Raw genomic sequence first — 13,079 nt, 5'->3', positions numbered from 1 at the left:
GAAAACCAATCACCATACCTATAAACTGAAATTTAGTTTCATGGAAGAAATGGAAGTCAACCAACTATATTAAAGAGAAGTTGAAAACCAATCACCATATCTATAAACTGAAATTTAGTTGCATGAAAGAAATGGAAGTCAATTCAATTTCGTGGATGTTTGTGGGTGCTTACAATGTGCCAGGAATTCTGTTATGCTTGGTGAGACTCAACCCTTGCTACTAGGCAACTTAAGTGACTTTTCTTTGTACTGGTCCTGGAGCTTGAGGGCAGGGCCTAAGCATTGTCCTTGAGATTTTATACGAGGCTAGCACTCTATTACTCTTCAACCACAGCTCCACCTCCAGCTTTTTTATGTTTAGAGATAAGAATCTCAGCTGGGCACTAGTGGCTCTTGCCTGTAATCCTACCTACTTGGGAGGCTGAGATCTGGGAATCACAGTGTGAAACCAGTGTGAGCAGGAAAGTCTATGAGATTCTTATTTCCAGTAAGCTACTCTGAAAAGGCCGGAAGTGGCATTGTGGCTTAAGTGGCACTAGATGGCTAGCCTTGAGCCAAAGAAGCTCAGGGACAGTGCCCAGGCCCTGAGTTCAAGCCCCAGAACTGGCACCAAAAACAACAACAACAAAAATGTCATGGATTTTCCTGCCTAGGCTGGCTTCCAACTGTGCTTCTCAGATCTCAGCCGTCTGAGTGGCGGAACTGCCTTTTGGTCATATAGTAACATACATGAAGATATTTAACATTTGTGTCTTTTCAGCGAGTGGGCCATGGTGATGACAACCACGCAGATGCTGACCGATCCCCTATATTTCTTCAGTTTATTGATTGTGTTTGGCAAATGACAAGACAGGTGAGAGATTTCAAGTGTATTTCTTACTTAGGTAATCTTGGGCTCAAATGTATCTTGCAGCCAAAATTAGCTAAACTTTCACTGTTGTTCCATTCAAAATGAGCATTTGTATGTGTGTAAAATATGACTTGTGTTACTTAATACAGTTTGATTCTAATTCACTTAAAAGTATAAATAGAAAATCAGATAGGACCAATTTCACACCAAAAGTTACTTTCCTTCTGCAAATGGCGATTGTTAACCATCTTGTCCATATGCTGAACAATGTAAGACTCTACTCCTCAGTCAGTTAGTTATGCTTCTGCTCCATGTTTGTCAGATGAAAGGAACTTGCTTAGCGTCCTTAACTGCTGAGTCCTTATTCTTATATTTGGGCATATATTAGAAATGGGGCATGGCTGAATGGCTAGTAAATGGGAGTCAGGCTGAGGAATCCAGGAATCTCCATACTATGTACCATGTCACGATCCCCACACCTGATTATTAGGTTTCGTCATGATAGTATGGAAAATCACTGTGACTGGAAAGCAGTTCTTTTGGTTGTTGTTGTTTTTGTGGTGTTAGAGGTCCAAGTTGGCCTTACCCTCCTGAGGTAGGCATGTATTTCCAGCCTGAGAATAGGTCGTTAATATATACTAATTTAAACACATATATGCTAGACAGTTCTGTTTGGTTTTCTTCTACTTGTCTTTGCTTCTTTCAACGGGTAATCAATATGTCACTGTGCTTAAAATTAGGATTCTGGCTCCTGGCAGTTGCTCTGTGTCTGCTATTGGGTTCCTTATTATTATTTCCCATCTTCTGGCTACTAAGTGGTAGCTTCTGGCTAAAACCTGATGACAATGCTAACAATCTTCATTGGAGTTCTGCAGAAACCCACTATGAACTACTTAAAACAATTGAGATGATCCTGTGGGTTTTCTTCCTTACTCTGTTACCACAGTGAATTAATGATTTTCAAATGAACCAGCTAAGATAATAATAGTGATCCTCTCATTTACTTCCCTTCTCTTGGAGTCCCAGTCCTCTGTTGCCCAAATCTGAAAACATTTGTTTTATATACTATATCCAGCTTTCTGAATGTTTCTATGTTCTGTTTTACCCAGTGAAAAATAGACACTGCATAAAATTTTAAGTATTTAGGGGCTGGGAAGGTGGCTCAGTGGTGAGTGCTTGCCTAGCCTGCATGAAGCCCTGGGTTCCATTCCTCAGTACCACATACACAGAAAAAGCTAGACGGGTGGCACTGTGGCTCAAGTGGTAGAGTGCTAGCCTTGAGCAAAAAGACCTTAGGGACAGTGCCCAGGCCCTGAGTTCAAGCCCAAAGACTGGCAAAAAAAAAAAAGTAAGCATTTAATTGCACAAGAAAGATTGTTGCTTTTGGTTATTTTTCAACCAGATCTATCAGTTGGACTTGAAACTTTAGGTTGTTGCTTTACGTAAGCTTAGTCTTCCTTTTGATATGAGAATGTGCCAATTTATATTTTACCTTTCACAAATAAGTGGTATTAATATTAAAATTAGACTAAACGTTATTTTTTTCTCCATTTAAGTTTCCTTCAGCGTTCGAGTTTAATGAACTATTCTTGATTACAATTTTGGATCACCTTTACAGCTGTCTCTTTGGGACCTTTCTGTGCAACTGTGAACAACAGCGGTTCAAAGAAGTAAGTGTCCTGCTTCCTACATTGCTCAGGCTCCTTTCCCAGCAAGGGCCACTTGAAGTCTTGCTGCTGTCTATAATGAGGATGCCCTCCCCAAGTTTCTAGCAACCCCAAACCATATGTGTAGTAAAGTCTCTTACTTTATAGTAGCTGGGACCCAACAAACCTATGTGTCTAAGGAGTAGGACAAAATTCACGTCTTGCAGCCCAGTGTAAGGAAATCCTGTTAAATATAACTCAAGAAAATAATTAAAGAGTAAATTTTATGATATATGAATTTTACCTCAATAAAGGCATTTAAAACAATCTCAGCAGCAGAAGAATGAAGCTCAATAAACTATGACTCTACTTACTTTTTGGTAGGAGGGGGAAATTTTATTCTTCTTAAAACAAAAAAAGCTCTTGAGCCAGCCTGTAATCCTACCTTCTCAGGAAGCTGAGATCTGAGGATTGTGGTTGGAAGCCAGGGTGGGCAAAATGTCCATGAGGCTCTTATTTCCAACTAATCACCAGCAAAGCCAAAAGTGGAGCTGTGGCTCATGTGGTAGAATGCTAGCCTTGAATAGAAAAGCTCAGGGCAGCATGTGGCCCTGAATTCAAGCCCCAGCACCAGCACCAAAAAAAGTTCTTGAGATATAGTTTGTATGTCATAAAATTCACTGTTCTAATTGTATAATTCAGTGGTTTTAGTATACTTATAGAATGTGCAACCATCACCAATATCTAATTTTATAAAATCATATTACCCCCCCCCAACAAAGAAACCTCTCACCAATTAGCAATCCCTGCCCATTTCTTCAGCCCCTGGCAAGCACTAATCCTTTTCCTGTCTCTATGGATTGCCTATTCTGTAGATTTTATACAAATGGAATCCTCCAGTAGATAGACTTTGGTGCCTGACTTCCTTCACTTACAGTAGTGTTTCCAGGGTTAATCTGTGTCACTACTTCATTCCTTTTTATGGCTGATTGTATTCATTATGTGGATAGATCACATTTTGTCCGTCCGTTCATCACTTGATAGAAATATGAATTGGTTTCACCATTTGGTTCTTATAAGTAGTGCAGCTACAAATATTTGTGAACCAATTTTTTGTGTGGACATGCTATCATTTTGTCTGGAAATGGAATTGCTGGTTCATGTCATAACTCTTTTGAAGCTTTGTATTTTTTTTCAAAGCAGTGAAACCATTTTTTTCATTATCTTAGTGAATTATATGATGTGTCAATTTATATTTTTATAGCAATTAATGTTGAGTGGTATCTTTTCATGTGCTTAGTAGCTGTTTGTGTATATTCTGTGAAGAAACTGTATTCTATTCCTTTGCTCACTTTTAAATTGGGTTGGCTTTTTTATTGTTGAGTTGTAAGGATTCCTTACACATTTTATATACAAATGCTTTATATTATTTGCAAAGTTTACTTTTCTTTCTATTACTTGTCTATTCACTGTCTTGGTGGTATCTTTTGAAGCACAGAGTTTGGTTTTTTTTTTCATTTTGATGGATTCAAATTCACTGTTTTCATTTGTTGCTTGTCCATTTGGTATCACTGTCAAGAATCTATTAATTAACCCAAGCCAGAGCTATAAAGATTTGGTCCTGTTTTCTTCTAAGAGTGTCTTAGTTTCAGCTCTTACATTTAGGTCTGTAATCCATTTTGAGTTACTATTTGTATATGGTATGAGGTGAGGGCTGAGGTTCATTCTTTTGTTTTGCCCATCTAGTTGCCCTAGCACTGCTTATTGAAAGAGTGTGTTTACCCCCTTGAATTATCTTGCCATCCAAGTGGAAAATGTTAGCTGTAAACATAAGAATTGCTGCTTTCTGTACACTTTACCATTGATCTATGTATCTGTCTTTATAGCAGCCCCACTTGTATTTTTACAGAACAGCAGTAAGTTTGAAAATGGGAACTGTGAGTCTTCCTTCTTTGTTGTTCATTTTTAAAGAGTATCTTGGCTATTCTGGGTATTTTGAATTATCAATCGTTTTTCCCTTATAAATATAAAAATGAAAAAAGTCAGGTGCTAGTGCTCATGCCTGTAATCTTAGCTACTCAGAAGTCTGGGATCTGAGGATCATGGCTCAAAGCTAGCTGGGGCAGGAAAATCTGTGAGACTATCTCCATTTAACTACCAGAAAACCACAAGTAGTGCTGTGGCTCAAAGTGGTAGAGTGCTAGTCTTGAAGAGAAAAGCTCAGGGACAGTGCCCAGGTGCTGAGTTCAAGCTCCATGCCGATAAAAAAATAAAATTAAAAAGGAAATAGTTAATCTTGAATGCTCCTGTGGGAAGTCAGCTTGTAAATAAGCAGTCCTGTAGTAATGGAATGATGCAACATTCACTTGACCTCACTGTTTCTTCACTTTTCCTGGTTAGATCCATTGTTTCCTATTTGTCTGCCCTAACTGTGCTCTCCCATGCTCATAGATTTGAAATGTTTTCATTCTGAGGAGCAATACAAATAATTATAGCATTTCCAAATATGTACAGTAAAACTGATGGGAAGATATAATGAAATATATGTGTATATGAATGTATGTGAAACCTCTACAGCCTGCCGTCATGGTGTACTTTTCTGCCAATAGACAAAGCTTTCCATTATGAGGGATTTTTTTTTTCAGTATTGAAGATTGAACCCAGAATTTTGTGCTTGCTAAGCAAATGCTCTATCACTTGAGCCACATGTCCAGCCCTTTTGTTTCAATTTTGTTTTCAAGATAGGGTCTCACTTTGCCTGGTCTGGCCTTGAACTCAACAATTCTCCTGCCCCCACCCCATACCTAGTTTGTAAGGGATCTTATCTGTAATTTCTACCCACATTCCTCATTAAAGTATCCAATTGTTGTCGCTACACCCTATCATCTTAATGAGTGTTAAAAAAAAAAAAAAACTCTTCTCCTACCCCACAGACAGATTTGCCAGATGCTGCCAAACTTCAGCAATATATTTTCTCAGAACAGCATGAAATCATGCAGCGTGGAGGATGGGAGACAGAGCTTAGTAAATTTCATGCACTTTTGTCTTTGCATTCATTATATTATTCAAGTCCTTTTTATGCAATATTGATTCTTGAGGCTTTGGAGAAAAGTTTACTTCAATGTATTCCTGTTTTGCTTTGCAGGATATATATACAAAGACTGTATCTTTATGGTCATATATCAATAGCCAGCTAGACGAATTTTTGAATCCCTTCTTTGTGAATTATGAGAACCACGTTTTATATCCTGTTGCTAGTCTGAGTCATTTGGAATTATGGGTAAACTATTACGTACGATGGAATCCACGGATGAGACCACAGGTATCCTTTTGTTTTTCTTCTTTTCCTAAGAGTGTATCTTTTTCTCCCAGTGAAGAAAAGTGTTATAAAACTGTGTGCATGGTAGCGTTAACATAATCATGGTCTTCTTCCTCTGCCAGGGTCATGTTCCAGTAGGTTCCTCCCACCTGGCAACCTCAATGCCGTTTGCTGGGTTAAAGTTCCAAATTTTAAATATCTCCCTTCCGCCAAAGAAGGGGTAGAAAGTATACTGTCTCCTACTGCATTTGGCTCTTACTCTTCAAAAACACTCTGAAGTATTGTGGGTGGAACAGTACCTTCTCTGACTCCCATACATGCGGAAGTAGTAGGAAGGCCTGCGAGGAACAAGTAGAAGCTTGCTTAGACTGCTAGCAAAACAGGCTCCTAAAGCTGGAACCCTTCTGAAAAAGGGGCATAGTTTCCCCTGCCCTGTCACATTCTTTCATAGTAACAATAACAGAGTTTGATAAAACAGAACATGATGCATAGTCAGGCCAATCAGCCAAGCCTGGACCTGCTTCCTGTGCCCAGTGGCTGAGCTCTGACTACGAGTCAGGCACCACCAGTGTTTCTGGTCTTAATTTGGCCTTGTTCCCCACCTCTGATTTCCTCTAAGTAGGAAGAAGACACATGGAGCCCTCATCCATGGATGCTCTGAGCAGCTACCAGGACCACTTACCACCACTCTTTGTCAGCAAGGACACAGAAACCTGGCATCTTCTGTTCTCTCCTCTTCCTTCTCCACCTTCCCTCACTTCACAAGCTCTGTTTCATCCCCAAGTCCCACTAACCAGAGAAGTCCAAATTCCTCCTTTTTCTTTGCAGTTGTGCAGCTCTGGCAGTTGGAGGGCTATTGACCCTGTACTAACCATTCCTTGGCTAGGAAAGTACACTCATGTACACTCATCTATGAGCCCCATCAGCCATGTGTGGCCTGCTGCCGCAGACACCTGCTCTACCTGTCTTTTCCTGCATTCTCTGTGCCCTCACACCACAGCCCAAGCTAGTCACACTCATATCTTTTCTGGGTGCTTTATTGCACACAGCTTCTTCTATAGTCTCTTAAGTCACCCAAGCCACCTTTAGGACCTCAGGAAGAATCTTCTTGAACTTTGTGATGAGTGCTGTGTCCAGCACTCATCCTCCTCTCTGAACTAGGCCTAAGATGTAAGTCTCTCATTGCCTGCCACCCGTCGTCTCTTTTTCTCCCATATAGGAGTCCAGGTCTGACTTCGGTTACATTGTGCAGCATGCTAAACATGCTTCCCTATATACTCTTCAGTAAGTAGAATCAGCCTTACTCGGGAACGGAAACCAGGCCCCGCTTCTAGCAGCTTCCTCCTTATTCTCATGTATTACTGTCCTATGCAGGCACTTGCTAATTTTTTTTCCTGGGCAGCTTCTGTTTGATCTTCTTTAATAACAGTGGAAAATTATAGAGTGCTAGGAAATCACTGGTTTATTTAAAATTACTTAGACTTACCACCTAGCTGTCCAGGTGGCTCAGAAGACCAGATATTTTCTGGAATGTCTTTAACATTAGCAGAGTATGAAAACTGACTACCTTTGTTTCATCCCCCCACCTCCCCCACCCCCCCCCCCACCCCCCGCCGGCTGTGATCCACTGGCTTCCTCTCCATTGCAGATTTGTGAGGACAGGGACCAAATGTTCTGTAAAACTTCCATCCTGCATGAAATATGTTTGCAAACCTGGGCAGATTGGGCCATGTGTAAGCAGAGTGTGCTTTGGCAGGATGACTGGGATCACAGGAAGGACACAGCACAGAGAAGCCAAAACTCCCCTGGGATCTTGCTGCCTGGTGCATGGAGTTTCAGAATGCTCCCTACCAAATTCTGTCTCTGGCAGTGATGAGCTCCTGATGTGGAGTAAGGTCCAGAGCTTCACTGAGACCTCACAAGGGATACAAGTGTGACACGAGTGCATACCAAGTGTCTGGTCCACATTTTTGTGTTCTCTCAGCACAGTGCACAGCTTTACCCTAAATGCAACTGACACATGGGAGATACCTCCTAAGTGCTGGCACACAATGTGTTGGGGAAAGTGGGCTGATGCTAGAGGGGTGAGTGGGCACTTACATGACAGGACCAGGTGGGTGTTCTAGAACATTCTCTCTGGCAACACTAAGATGGATGGGAAAGAGGATGTGTGCACATATGTCAGGGAAGTGTGCTGATGCAAGATAGTGGTCCGGGTGATGCAAGATGGGAGGAAGCTGGGAAGAGAGGCCAGGTGAGGTCCACCGAACCTTCTTTCTCAGAGAGGAGGGTGGCAAGATCCGCTGCTGACAGATGCCCCCTCTCGGGATCCTTCAGAGCATGACTGAGTGGGCCAGTGGCTAGTGGTACCCACTTGGTGCCCTTTTGGCTTGTGCCTTGCAGACTGGCATGCATGGGCACTCATGGCATAGGTTTCTCTAGCTTCGTTCTGTATTTAAGCTTCGGGGTTTGGTGATTCCTTCAGATGTGTCTGTGCTTGGTGGCAAATGAAGCTGCTACCTGAGAAAGATACACAAAAGTGGAGTGCAGATGCAAGGTGACAGTGGTACATTTGAACAGCAGTGTTTCTTTACATGCTCTGCTCCTGAGGCCGCACTGTGTGTGTGTGTGCGTGTGTGTGTGTGTGTGAAAGAGAGAGAGAGAACACATGTGTGCATGGGTGGACATGTGGTATGTGGAAGTGCATGCATATATGCATGTATGAATGTATGTGTATGTGCACATCTGTATGTGTATATGCATGAATGTGTATATGTGTGGTATGTTATGGAAGCTTGATCACAAAGTGTTCCCTTATGTCCATGGAATGAAATGGTCTCACAGATAAGAAAAACACCAGCTAGACTTTAAAGGTAATCACACAGCTGTGGTTCACCTCACCATGGCCTTTGGTACCAGGCTTTGCTAAGAGACCCTGACGTCATTGTCCCCTCCCTGTGGCCTGAAGTGCAGCTGTTTGGAGCCTTCTCAGTGCTGGGTACCAAGCACCTTTTGTGTTGGAGGTACCTGCTGCCTTCGATTAGTCCTTCCTCCTCTGCCTGGCGCTCTTGCTGTCTTGCTGACCCTCCAGGAGGGTGGATCACCAGTGGCATTCATGATGGTGCAGTTCTAAGTGTTTGAGGAAGCAGAGACTAGACTTGGAGAGAGATGAGCTGGGGCTTAGAGACCAAGGTCAGACCGTACTGTCAGGGCAGGGGGAGGAGCCACCTGGAGGTTGTCACATGATGACAGGCATGTTCTGCTGGAGACTCAGGCCCCAGCTGCTGTGCAAAGTGGATGGGGGTGAGACAAGTCTCCCCAACTAGGGTTCTCCCTCCATGCTCATCCTCACCCCCAGGCTATTGGCTGGCTGGGCCTGGTAGGTGTGGAGCAGCTTTTGTGAGCTCATCAACTGGTTCCTATGAATGCTGTGGTGGCGGGGGAATCTCATTTTGTTATTGCCCTCAGTTGTGGGCTTAAAAGGTAACTGCACGCAGTGCTGCATCATGTTAAGGAACAAGTGGCTGATCTCCCCAGGGAGGTGCCTACCCCAAGGGTGTCTGCTAGCTCCTGCTCTAGCTGATGCCAGTGAACAAAACTCTTTAATCTGTAGAGTGCTGACTTAGCCAAACTGTTGTCACTTGGTGCCACTATTTAAAAACACTGCACCCGCAGAGATAGTACAGGTGGGGCTACATGTACATCCCAATGCCTCGCCCTGGGCACTTGGCCACTTTGCATGCATTGTGACTTCCCCCGAGCCTAAGAGCTGCACAAAAGAGTGCAGGGGGTAGCCCAGCACAGGTGACACAAGCCTGTAATCCTAGCTACTCAGGAGACTGTGATCTGAGAATTGTGGTTTGAAGCCAGCCTGAGCGGGAATGTCTGTAAGACTTTATTTCCTATGAACCAGCAAAAAGTGAGAAGTGTAGCTGTGGTTCAAGTGGTAGAGTGCTAATCTTGAGTTTTAAGCAAGCTCAGGGACAGTGCCCCGGCCTTGAGTTCAAGCCCCAGGACTGACAGAGAGACAGACAGACAGACTGACTGACTGACTGACTGACTGACTAAGAGAGACAGAGAGAAAGGCTGAAAAAGAGAAAGAGAGAAAGAGAGAGACAATGAGAAAGGCCTGTCCTGTCCCTGGGGCCCATGGACTTGGTGGAAGATTGGTGATATAAATGGGTCCCAGCAGCTGCTAACACAGCCTTGTGTTTGCTTGCCATCAGATGCCAATTCACCAGAATCTCAAGGAGCTGCTGGCCGTGAAGGCTGAGCTACAGAAGCGGGTAGAGGATCTGCAACGGGAAGTGGCCGCACGCGCTGTCTCATCCTCTTCTGAACGAGGATCCTCCCCTTCTCATTCAGCCACTCCTGTCCACACCTCGGTCTGATGGGCAGAGCCAGGGTCTTGGGCCATCCTGCTGCTTTATCGTCTTCCCAGTGGCTCAGGGCCTGGCCGTTGCTGTTCTGGCTGTAGCTTGTGATCTTATCTTAGGATTAGGCCCAGGGACCATTTGTGTGGCTAGGTGACAGCTCTCGCGTGGGTAAGTGCATTTTGTGTCGTGAACAGTCTGTTTCCCCTCCTGTCAGCAGTCCCACAGAGAGCTGCCTGTCACACCCACCCCGAGCCACCTTGCTCTGTGCAGGCAGCTCAGGGGGGAGCTAGAGGGAATGCAATGCTTAACATCTCACATTACTCCTTTCCACCTTCAGTCCTCCCTTTGAAATGAACCATTCACTTTAAGACCACATTGCCAGCCGGTGGCTTCCCTCAGCTTTTTGCCACAATTTGCAAAGTGTGTGTAAATGAAACCTTTGGAGGAAACAGACCATCACCATCGACTCGACAATTCTCTTCATGCCAGGGGTCTTCCAGTACCAATTACTGTTGTGTACATATAAGGTATTTTTTAAAAGAGAAACATACCTTTATTTTCCTATGTCCTTTTTTTTATGTTTAGAATAGTCAGTCACCTGAGGTGGTATCTGCTTAACTGTACTGTGTGAGAAATTCTTTCCCAACTCACATCATGCTAGCTTTTATGTGGTACATTGGAAACAAGACATGAGATATGGTCATTTGAATGGCCATGCGTGATTGCCCTCAGACTAAGTCTGGTACTTGCCTCCTGAGGTGGCCCCGAGTTCCCTCAGGATGGCACGGACTAGGTGTGCTCAGTCCTCTGGCTTTTCTGTGGGTCAGCTGAGGACTCGGGCTTCTGCACAGGTGCTGGCCTCCCTTGGAGACAACTCCTTTCATGAGCAAGGTGTGTCAGTTGTTCTGGAGCACCAGAACCTGGTACCCTCCCACCCCTAAGATAGCAGGCATTTGTATCAAAGCAAGTCTGATTCCACCTGTTCTATGCCTGGCCCGCCCACCTCACTTGATTGACATGTGGCTGCTGTCCATGGTTAAGCAGCCACTGTGCCAAGGCTCTGCTTTGGAATTGTAGAGCACTCCCTTTCCTTGGTTCTGAGCCAGCCATGGCCACTCGGGCCTCCTGCGGTTTTGCACCTTCATCCAATGACTTTGAGCTCTGCCACTGCATCAGTCTTTGCTGGAGTGAATCTCCTGTCGACTCTTAGCTCCTTCAAGACAGGCGAGCTTGCCCCCAGAGCCACACGTGCCCCAGAGGTTCACGGGGGTCCAGCTGCATTGTGTCCTCCCTGCTCGGGGTCAAATCACTGGATGTCATGCAAAGTCCTACATATTGACCTTATTTTTGAAAATATATTCTTAAAGAAATTTTCTACAGCCAAATGTGTAGAGAATAGATGTTTTTTCAACTTGGAACCTTCTGAGTCTTATAGAAGATTATCCTTCTGTAAGATACTAGACATATTTATTCAAGGTTGTTTGATAACCTAAAAGCAATTCTCCATTTTTAATCACCTGGGGGATTTGTTTCTAAACCATAGTTTAATCCACAGTAGCTTTTTGATTTATGGTCCAAACATACCTAGAAATATAGTTTATGAATGGATAAACACCAGGCATAATGACGCATACCTGTAATGCCAGCACTCAGGAGGTAGAAATGGGAGGATACTGAGTTCCAGGCCAGCCTGAGCTATGTAGCAGAATCTTGTCCTCTCCAAACAGCAACAATAAACATAACAAATGGATAAACAAGTACTCATTGGTACATTGATTTTTTAAGTGACTTTTTTTTCCCTAGCAATATCCTTTAGTCTCCCAACTACACTAGGACAATTAAATGTAGTGTAGACCAGATGTTTTGACAGTCCCAGAGAGCCCATGGAGTTTGCTCTGTGGTGAGGTATTCTGGTGCTGGTGGATGGAAGCTGGTGCCTGATCTGGCCGTATTCTCCCTCACCTGGGGATCTCCACCAGCAGGGTCCCTAGAAACTGTCAACTTTAAGCACAACAGAGCACTTCCCTTTGTATGTTCCTAGCACAGAAGTGTTTCTAAAACAACTTGAAGTATAGTTTTGTTATCTAAGATAAATTCTTTTTTGTTGTTGTTTTATTTAAGTGTACTAGAATGTAAAAACCTTCAAGGTTCAGGTTTCTAAAAATCTGGTACAATATCGTATTTGCCCCATCTGATGCACTGTATTTCAATCTCTAATGAAAAAGTATAATATGTTACCTTCCTGGCCTTTTTGTTGTCTCTCTTTTTAAAGTTATTTCATTAGGATCTTCCCTGGAGGAAAATGAGTAATATGTAACATGTACTAAATGTTTACTATGTGCCAACCACAACTGGTTTACGTGAAGTGCCTGTGTGTGATTTAATTCGTTTACGAAATGACAGATGTACATTTTTATGAATCGTGCAGGCAGGAACTAATCAGTGGTCTGATTTTAAATCTGTAATATCCCTCTGCTGGGCGCCAGTGGCTCACGCCTGTAATCCTAGCTACTCAGGAGGCTGAGATCTTGAGAATCACAATTGAAAGCCAGCCGAGGCAGGAAAGTCCGTGAGACTCTTATCTGCAATGAGCCACCAGAAAACCAAAAGTGGTGCTGTGGCTCAAGTGGTAGAGCGCTCACCTTGAGCTGAAGAGCTGAGGGACAGCACCCAGGCCCAGAGTTCTTCAAGCCCCATGACCGACAAAAAACAAAACAAATCTGCAATGCCCCTCAACTGTAACCTTGAGGACAAATGGAGACACCCAAGTAACAGCACTTGGGACCTTCGAGCGCATACGCAGCGCTCTTGAACCCTTGCCAGGTCTAGTCTCTGGTGTCCGCTGTGTAGTCTTTCGGAGATGTAAAGGCCTGGATGATATCCTCTCA

General features: G+C 43.6%; 1 protein-coding gene across 7 annotated transcripts in view; it reads left to right on the top strand.

The window, feature by feature from the left end:
- The window catches only part of Mtmr1 (myotubularin related protein 1), a 64,257-nt gene extending 52,309 nt beyond the window's left edge, over nt 1–11,948 (top strand). For all 7 annotated transcript variants that reach the window (XM_070039590.1, XM_070039589.1, XM_070039587.1 and 4 more), the window contains 4 exons: nt 761–853; nt 2,407–2,520; nt 5,642–5,818; nt 10,042–11,948. In XM_070039590.1, the coding sequence (XP_069895691.1) occupies nt 761–853; nt 2,407–2,520; nt 5,642–5,818; nt 10,042–10,206 (549 nt within the window). In that variant the 3' untranslated portion in view covers nt 10,207–11,948. The remainder of the gene's footprint in view (nt 1–760; nt 854–2,406; nt 2,521–5,641; nt 5,819–10,041) is intronic.
- Nucleotides 11,949–13,079: the final 1,131 nt, after the last annotated feature.

Source organism: Dipodomys merriami, unplaced genomic scaffold (assembly GCF_024711535.1).
Source record: "Dipodomys merriami isolate MVZ:Mamm:240054 unplaced genomic scaffold, mDipMer1.0.p SCAF_3, whole genome shotgun sequence".
Lineage (NCBI taxonomy): Eukaryota > Metazoa > Chordata > Mammalia > Rodentia > Heteromyidae > Dipodomys > Dipodomys merriami.
The sequence above is the reverse complement of the archived record's forward strand: the minus strand, read 5'-3'. Positions and strand labels throughout refer to the sequence as shown.